This window comes from Kryptolebias marmoratus, linkage group LG7 (genome assembly GCF_001649575.2).
Source record: "Kryptolebias marmoratus isolate JLee-2015 linkage group LG7, ASM164957v2, whole genome shotgun sequence".
Classification (NCBI taxonomy): Eukaryota; Metazoa; Chordata; class Actinopteri; order Cyprinodontiformes; family Rivulidae; genus Kryptolebias; species Kryptolebias marmoratus.
The window spans coordinates 5,146,308-5,155,899 of NC_051436.1; the positions used below are offsets into that span (position 1 = coordinate 5,146,308).

Sequence of the window (9,592 nt, forward strand, 5' to 3'; positions counted from 1 at the left end):
CCCCACCCCCCACCCCCCACACTGAGCCAAAGGCCCTGTGAAACTTAAGGAATATAAAGATCCCAGGCTAGCAGGATTAGCAGCAACACACGTCTCAGTACCCCAAAGTCCCAGCCATGTGAGTACGGCCATTTATTTAAGCCAAAACATGAAACTGGCAAAGCTCCTAAATCATAAAGCAGCAGAGATTAGCACTCATTAAGATGCTTTCTCTGCCTTTAAACAATTTTTTTGTTGTGCTGACATTTGTGTTACAATAATTGCCCGTGTGAGTAAAAAAGCTAATCCTTGTGAGAAGCATGGAAGGTTGCAAATTGGTCTTGTGTTTGTAGTGGTGGCTGGTAGGTAGGTGTACTGGAGGAGACCAAGGGAATAAGATGCGACGGGATAGGGGGTGGGGTCTCAGTGGTGTTGCTGCTGGCCATCATTGGTGAAAAGCCTGTGCAGTGAGGATGCCATAAAACTTAATTTTACAAGACGATTTCCCTTGGCAGTCTGCACACGGTGGCTTTCTCCAGTTCCCAACTGTCACTGAGGGTAAAAAATGCCAGCAGGCACAAAGCTGGGGGGGGGGGAGTCAAAAGCTCACTGCTTTCTGCAGCCCAGATATGGAGAAGGTTAACGTGTCCGCCTTCAACTCAATCACTGGGGCATGCTGTTCATAGAGCATTAAATTTGATTCTAGTTTTTGCAGGTAGAGTCACACCTGGCATGGTGTAGTCTAAGGTTGATAAAAAAGGGGCAGTGTGATGAGGTGTGACTTTGTTTATTTGTGTATTACAGGAAAGAGCTGAAGGTAATCTAGAAAAAATGAGAAATGAGTCTGTGTGTTTTTCTTTTCTCCCCACCTCCTCCTCCGTCGCCTTACTGCTGACACAGGTCCAACACAAGGAGCGACACACACACACATCAATAAACATGCAGTCACCTTCAGGATAAACTAATCACATCAGAACACCAACGCTGTTATGAGCCTATTACTGATGGAATACATTGTGGCAAGCTTCATAATGAGACGAAATCTGAACAAAGGAATGTCTCATAAAGAGAGATAAATATAAAGAGTGTGCCTTTACATCCCAGCCTTTCTATTACTGGATGCACTCACTGACCTGAAAGCACACAGAAAAAAGGACAAATAAATGGAAAGGTCGATCAGCCCATGACTTCTGTTGATTCCAGACCTCTAATCGTTTGCAGCCACCAACTCTCTGAGGACCGTCTCACCTGCAGCTGAGCGTGTGAGTGTGTCTATGGGTCTGAGATTGCAGAGACACTAACAGGTTAAATGGATGCAGTGTCTCAGAACGAGGAAGGCGACTCCATCTGCCCTTTGACCTCATCTCAAGCCTGTGACGCACATCAGACCCTCCTTGTGTATCTCTTCTGTTCTGTCCTGAGTGCAGCAGATCAATTATTCTCTGTGTTTGTATCGTTTCATCAATATCTATTAGTTTCTGTAACTCAAAGGTTGTATTTTAAATGCTCTGACTTTCTGATTTGTTCTTGATTAACTTGGCCTTTTTTGTCTCCTTCCCCCCAATGATGACTTTCTGAGGGTTCCAATAAAAATAGATATTTTGACAGCCAGAGTTGATTCTTCTCGGTAATGGTGAAGCAGTAACACAGATCTTTTATAATCAGTTAGTACTCAGAGTATAAGTTGGGGAACAGCCTCAGCTACACGCTAAATTTTAGCTCAGTAGCTTTAAAACTGACTGAGTTATACCTGTTTTTGTGTTTTCTAATGTCAGTTGGCTGTGGCAGCCATCTTGAATTAGATTGAGTCCAATAGTTAATTAGTTGTAGATGCACATCCAATGTTTACTCTTATGAGAGTTGAGATACATTTTGCTAACAGTAACACGCACGCACAAACACACGGGCAAAAACATTATCAATATGGCTTCGCCTTTAATGGCGGGTGATAATTAAACTGTTTCTCCAAGCTGAGGTCATTCAAAAAGTTATCTACAACAGGTAAGACTTTAACTGTTTATAACTTTTGCTCAGAATGCCACTTCAAATGACCCGAACTATCCCTTTAATGTTTAAACCAACAAAAAGAATTTAAAAACAATTTGAAACCTGCATCTTAAATGCAGCATCTTGGTGCCGAAAAGTACTTTCCCTGCATTTCATTTGGGTTCAGCTTGCCTTCAAACCGATGGGATTTTTCATGCTGCAGAGACCCAGAGAGGAAGGAGAGGAGGAGGAAAAAGCAGGTGTGAATCCCAATGAGGTACTGATATACGCCTGAGCTGCTTCCTCAAACACTCTGAAGGTAAGACACAGATATCCTCTCATTGCTAAACTACTCAACACTCTAACTCCAGATCCTTAAAGAAAAAATAAATTCAAAACAAGACATGTATTTAATGGGATGTTTATGAACGGGGGAGTGAGAAAATGGCAGGCGGAATGAATAAATGAATGAATGAATGAATGAATGAATGAATGAATGAATGAATGCAACACAAAGACGAATTCATGTCCAGCATGTCATTGACCTATCTTAGTTTACAAAGTTCACGGGAGCTACCCTTCATAAACATAACAGAGAAAGAGATGCTAAATCATGGAAATGAAAGGAATACCATAAATGGTAAAAATCCTCATGTACCGTAATAAAAAAATATGTGTTAGCTGTGTGTGTGTGTGTGAGAGAGAGAGAGAGAGAGAGAGGGAGAGAGAGAGAAGGAGACACAAAGTGTTTGCAGCCTCTGACTTTTGACACAGTTGGACTTTTAGTCACAGAAGTCATCATTGTGAGCTGACTGTCGACACGTAACACAAGGGTGTGCATGAACAACAATGTGTGTGTGCACTGCTAATGTAATTCTGTGTATCGAACCGACGTCTGAGCTTCATAGAGGGGACATTATGAGTCCAAGTCCAAGTATGGGAAGTTAATGAACTTTGCTGACGAACGTAAGGAGTGAAACCGTATTTCCTGTAGGTGGTCTGTGACAGCTGAAAATCTCCCCCCCTCTGATCCTTCGGTCTTTCATTCCATCTTGTTCTTCTTTCCATTTGAAAACTTCATGATTTCAAGTTGATAAATTATCTTTCTTTGGCTACTACTCAGATTTCACACAGCAAAACCCTACATGTGAGTAAGTTGCTCTCACTGTTTTGCTTTGTTTTTCTCAAAGTAAAACCTGTTGACAGATCACTGCTCCCTTCTTTTATTAGAGGATTTAGCGTTGTTTGAGCTTTAGCTTAGTTTCTTTTGGGAAAGGGGGCAAAGAGAAAAGATTTAAAAGACAAAAGAGAAAAATTACTCATACCAAAAAAGGAAGAAAAACAAGGCAGCATCACAAAGAGAGGAAGGCTGGTTTTAAAATGCAACACCTTTAGGTTGTGGTCAGCGTCAGGAGTTATCAAAAGTGCTAAAAGCATTTCTGAAGCCTTCATCCTCCTGGAAACACTTAACTCCACCGCACCCCATCAGCTCCACTCTGACAGGGCATATGGGCAGAGAGGGAGACAATAGGATGCAGGGGTAAGAAAGAGGAAGCGCTTTTTTGCTTTTTATATAACCACGTTTTATTCTCTGGGGAGAGACAACGATTCAGCTTCAATCCAAACACATGATGTACTGAAGTATTCTCAAAGGCAAGGTTTATTTCAGTTTGGTGGTTCAGCAGCTCCTATCCTAATCCCTTGACATTTATCTAACATGGAAACACAGAAAAAACACAATTTATAAACAGTAAACATTATGAACCATCTTCCCAAACAGGAAATTTACCTGTGCGTCATTTCATTTCTGTTCCAAAAGAGTTCTCAGAAAGTATTGTGTAAGATAATAAAACTGTCCTAAAAGCAATTACTGGGAACCTTTTTTAATTATAAAGTTAGAAACTCCCGTAACAAGCCACGGTACGTAATTGTTCCTTTAAAAACCTTAAGGTGCTTTAGCTCATTTTGAGCTGTTTTATTTTAAATAATTGTCAGGTTGGGTGGAGAAGGAGGTGAACCCAGAGCGCAGACTCATCTTTCAAAAAGAAACTAATTTAAAAAAATAAAAGAAAATCCAAAATAAAGGCGTATGTGGCAGCATAACCAAACACACAAAAATCCAAAACTGAGACACAAGACAACGGAGCAGCAGTGAGTGGAGGAGATGACCGGGTTTTAAAACAGAGGGTAATTAGATGAAGTGGGCACAGGTGAGTGATAACAACTAGGATCAGGTGAAGATGGCCGTGGCAGGAAAACAAGAGACTGACTGAGGAGAAGTGAATGATGACAGGAAACAAAGACACGAGGAACAAGAACTGAACTAAGACAAGGATAACTGAATAAAATAAACTCAAACTGAAACATGAAGACAATAAAAGCAATAAACTGAATACAAAACCACAAAGAAAACCCAAATTCTGACACTAATACACTACAATCATTTCTAAATTAGTAGTATTACTTTGAAAGTAGTGAGACCCAGTTTTAAACATTTCACAGTGTTGCATGGTGGTGTTGTGGCTTGTCACTTCACAGCTTTAAGGTTCCAGTTTTGAGTCTTCGCTGGCGCCGTATAGTGTCAAAATTTAAATCTTCTTCCTGTCTTCGCTTGAGTTTCCTCCAGGTACTCTTATTTCCTTTTTCAGTCCAAAAATGGTCATATTCGAATAACTGGTGACTGCAATGACTGTCCATCAAAAATAGAAGTTGAACTCTTGAATTTTCTTCATAGATGTATCGTTTATTTAAAAACGCACAGACAAGAACTTTCAAGGTTCAGTCCTTCAAATTTCCTGGTTTATTTGAAGTAATGTATATACTGTACATCATTTTGGAGATAAATCCATGATCTCGACTTACAATAAAATACACAAAGGCCACATTATGTGTTGCATGTTTCATTAAAATACCAGATTTAAAAACCTTATTTGTGAACAAATTTAAAATATGATATGATTTCTTTGCTGTACTTTAAAAGCAGTTGGTATGAAAACAAAGTATTACCATAAAACTAATTTAGTATATGTTTTTGTGTAATTGTTGTTTAGCCAACATTTTATTAACTGTCATTCTGAAACAATGTTAAATGTAAAGTTTTTGCCACAGTTAGTACAAAACTATAAAAACAGCTGTTAAAAATTGATACAAAAAGTAGTATAATGGATGTTGAGGCCGTTGTTTAATTGCCTTACTAGCCAAGTTTGTGACCTCGAGTCTCTGTTGCAGTTTTTTTGTGGATCGGAAGCTGAAAACGTTGGGAACTACTGGTTAAAATAACCTAAAGAGGGTTAGATAATAAACAGGAACATTCAGCAGAGAAGTGGAACCGGTTGCAACTTCATGGCCAAAAAGAGGATTCACACATTGCTGAGAGTCAGCGCCGGATGCTTCACTTCATCAGTTCCCCGTTCATTGTCATTTATTGTAAAGTGGTTGTTTTGAAATTCACAAGCAGCACATATTAGACCAGGTTTAATAAACACTACGCAGCTACCTTCCCACAACACACACCCACAGCGGTGTGTAATAAAATGACAGCACTTTGCGTCACAAAGAAACCATCACTAACCAAGTGTAAATGTTGGCACCAAAACAAAAAGTCACAAGAGGGTCATAAATCTTCCATCTAAATGTTTGACAGGAGATTCTGGTAAGCTCCTGTTGACTGCAAAACACAGATTAAGTATAGTTTTGGTGGCCAACACAGGTGAGACAATAGGTGGACACTGGGTGGCCTCAAGAGCATGAATATACACCTGCATAGTTTGTGACCAACCAGGCAAATTAAAGTAACAAGTCTGGTCTTTCCCGTCGTAAATTAGCGGATCCATATAGTCGCGACATGGGTGGGCAACAAATCTCCCCCTCCATCCCCCAATGAGTGTTGACTCCCTAACAAGTTTTATGTGCGAAGCATTAAAACCGGTGCTAAACCTGTGAAACTGGCTGGAGCTGCTCTGGTCCTCTCATATGCAGATACAAACTCCAGCTTTGTTTAGTCAAAGGGGTGGGGTGTCTTTTCTTGTTATTTTGAAGTCAGGACTCTCATGGTAAACTCATTATGCCATTATGTGAATTCACCCAAAATTGTTTTACTGCGTTTTTCCCCAAAATACTTAAGCAGAGAACTGGTTGATTACCACAACTGTCTAATTAGCTACACCAACATGACACGTGCAGAAACACGTGTCATGGCTTCAGTGAGACTGGTAGAAAACTATTGTGAGTGGAGGTAGAAGGGCGGACCGAAATGAAATGATGGATGGAAAAAGGTAGATGAAGGTTAAACTAGGTTTTAAAAACAAAACAGAAGGTAGACCTTTAAAGAATATGGAAATGATCAAGAACTGACCTAACAGTTCCTGTTAGAGCTCCCACCCAAGAGCTCTAACTTAGAACCTATATACCAACAAAGGTAACCAGCAGAACAGAACCTAGGTGCAAACAAATGGGCAAAAAAAGGACAAGAAGTCATATTACAGCCACCTGAAACTTACCACCAAAGGGTAAGTAAGTGAAATAAAGTCACACAAAACACTTTCCATTTTCTGCCACGGTTTCCAAAAATGTTGTGACAGAGCGAAGGTCACCTTCCCTCAGCTTCCTCTAAATTCTGCCTTCAGCCAAAAAGTGCAGAAATGTCTTCACCTCCTCGTAGTAACAGTGTTGTGTTGGTTTATGTGTTGTCATTTATTGGAATTTTTTTTTTTAAGGTATATAACAAAAAATGAATGCTGCGGTCGTGAGATTTTAAAAATGGTGGGTTTCTTGTGAAGGAGACACTCCCATGATTGACTTTGTTGTCTGGCCAAACAATGGCCTGCAGTCTGCTGATATCAAATCTTCAGCTTGGCTCGGCTTGTTTGGACGAGACCACTCTGAGAAAAGACTCCGAACCCACAGGATCGACTCGAGTAGAGCCGAGTCAAGGGGAAAAGGGCCATAAACGTAGTATCTTACTGGGCTGCGACAGCTGGGGACTAGCTATTAAGACACAAAATTGTGAGAAAATACACAAATTTTCACTCAGAAACCCACTTATTGACCCATTTGCACAAAAAAAATACAACTCAAACACAACCAAATTACAAAAACTAAATTGAAAAGGGTTCAAAATTAGTTCTAGTGACAAATGTTTTGAACATGACTTAGGCCTTACTACTCACACAAGGAAATTCCGAACCCCACATATGTTTTAATTCATTTTAGAAATTCCCCTGTGAATGCTGTTCGCTATTTCCTTCAGTACAACCAACAGTCGCAGCTAAGCAAAGCACTACCTTTAAAACCAAAAAATTAAAATGATCTGGATTATCTGGTTCATTAAGGTGGCAGAACCAGAAAATGATCCGGATCCTCAGCTGGTGTTGCGCGAAGACCAGTAACTAAATCATTTATTGTGTTCTAACTGTAAAAAAAAAATAAAAAAGACACTGAAGATTTCCCTATTCATAAGTGTTTGCTGGCACATGCTCAAACTGGTTTTTTGTTTTTTTCATTTCCTGTAAACTACACGGTGTTGCATAATAATCCCGAGCAGCTCTGATTGACAAGGAGCCAATTTAGAGACATTCATTCAGTAAATGAGTCTGACTCAACAGGAAGCAAGTTTCCAGAGAAATAACATGGATGTGCATGGGAAGGGGGGAAAAAAAGGGTTAAAGGCACAACAAGCTCAGCTGCAGCGTGCACCACCGGAGGGGTAAAGCCTATTAACACAGTCAGGTGACCTGAGTGCAGACTGATGGTCAGTGGACAGAGTGATGCAATCTCTGAATCTCTTCCTCCTCGCTGCAACTGGGTGTAAACATCATCACATGTTGGAGAGAGAAAGAACATGCCAAGAGCAAAATAAAAAAAAGTGGGAAAAAAGGAAAAGATGGCACAGATGGAGCGATTACCTGCAAAGCGTCCAGTTTTAAAGAAATCTAAAGACAAAATTAAGTTGAATCACAGAATGGTCACAAAGTAGTCGTGTGTGACAAATCAGTGGCTTCTCAGAAGACAGGAAAGCTGGGAAAGCTGGGAAGTCTACGCTGACCCTGACAGCCTGAACACAAAGAGTGAGCTTGTTGGAGCGCCAAGCTTTCTGCAGCAAACTCTCACTTAGAGCCACACAGAAAGGTTCTCACCCGATATCACTCATTAACTCACTCATTTAACCCACAAAGTGATGCTCATGCTGTTGGATATAATCAGGAACATGATCACTGCTCTGCACCCTTACAATGATGAGTTCCTTCCAGTGTACAAAGCTGCAGATCCTGACATTTGACGTTTCTATAGAAGGTCTGATTAAAAATGTAAATTCCCCATGCGCATTTGTGCATCATCCCCTTTAAATTTCAAATGATTTAAAATATTTCTGCTCAGGTTGTGCACTTGTTGTCGGGGCTATGGAAGACCAGGCTGGCACCTGCTTTCTCTGCCGAAAAAAAAACTCCATTTATCAAGCAGCAACAAAAACTGAAGGCAGCCGCTTGGCTATGCGCTTGGAGCGCGTAAAACCAACCAGGCTGCAGAGCTTTGGTTCACCCCACGGAGACAAACAAAAACCATGATCACATCCTGGTGCTTAAGTGGCACAAAGGAAGATGCAAACTCCAGTAAAAGTTGTTGTTTTTTATGTTCTGTTTGCACTCACCGTCAAGTCCGGGCAGAGTCGCCGGGAGGCAGTTCCCGTAGAGCAGACAGCAGAAGACCGGGACCAGAACCAGCACCACACCGCCGGGACTCATCCTGTCGTCGGCACCGTCCCCAAAGCCGCTGGAGATCTGGTTTCTGCACCAACAGCTGCGATGCGTCCCGATCCTCCTGGTCCGGGTTTGCGCAAGGTTATCCGAACTGGACACGGCTCGCGGGCCGGCACAAGAACGAACAAGTTGATCTGGTCACGTTTAAATATTTTTTTCACAAAAATAAATAAATAAACGCGTTTTGTTTTGTTGTTTTCCTACAGGTTAGTGTTTCCCCCGAGCTGCCATCCACACAAAGCGCACAGAGGAGCTGGGTGCATTTACTACTAAGAGAAATTCGGGATGGGTTTGTTAGAATTGTGGTGCGTTCAGGGCACCAGCCTGTAAGTTAAAGCCGCACTGGCTGCCGTGCAGGAATAACGTCCTCTGTCCCGGGTTGGTAATCCGTGCAGCCTCGCTGTTTCCTCCGGTCACTCTGTCGCTGAGCCTGCCCCGCAACAAGAACCAAACCTTCCTCCTTCCTCCTCCTCCTCTTCTTCTTCTTCTTCTCTTTTCTTTAATGTGTCGGAGTTAATTCAAACAGGAAAATCATGTTGTAGGTTCGTCTTGGTTGACGAGCGAGCGCGCGGTGTTGACGGAACTCGCGAGGAGGATGTGCTGCTGTTCTGTTTCCGAGGCGGTGTGTGTGCGCGTGTGTGTGTGTGTGCGTGCGTGTGTGTGTGTGTTTAAGGTCGGGCGCCCCGCCCTCTCTGGGAGCTCGGCGGGAGGGATTCCAGGTAAAACAATGATGTCACGGGCAGCAGGTGCACGCGCTATAACCTATTTGTCTTCAGAAAGCATGGTGATATAAAGTTCCAGTTTAACTTGTCTGACTTTTAACTCTTTCATAAATTTATATATATATATTAGTAGCTAATAAATAATAAAGT

The 9,592-nt window shown here is 41.5% G+C and overlaps 1 protein-coding gene across 1 annotated transcript in view; it reads right to left on the reverse strand.

Moving 5' to 3' along the window:
• Positions 1–9,355, reverse strand: part of sema4f (sema domain, immunoglobulin domain (Ig), transmembrane domain (TM) and short cytoplasmic domain, (semaphorin) 4F) — a 56,286-nt gene extending 46,931 nt beyond the window's left edge. The window contains exon 1 of the mRNA XM_017427970.3: positions 8,612–9,355. Within this exon, the coding sequence (XP_017283459.1) occupies positions 8,612–8,705 (94 nt within the window). The 5' untranslated portion in view covers positions 8,706–9,355. The remainder of the gene's footprint in view (positions 1–8,611) is intronic.
• Between the last annotated feature and the right edge of the window lie 237 nt (positions 9,356–9,592).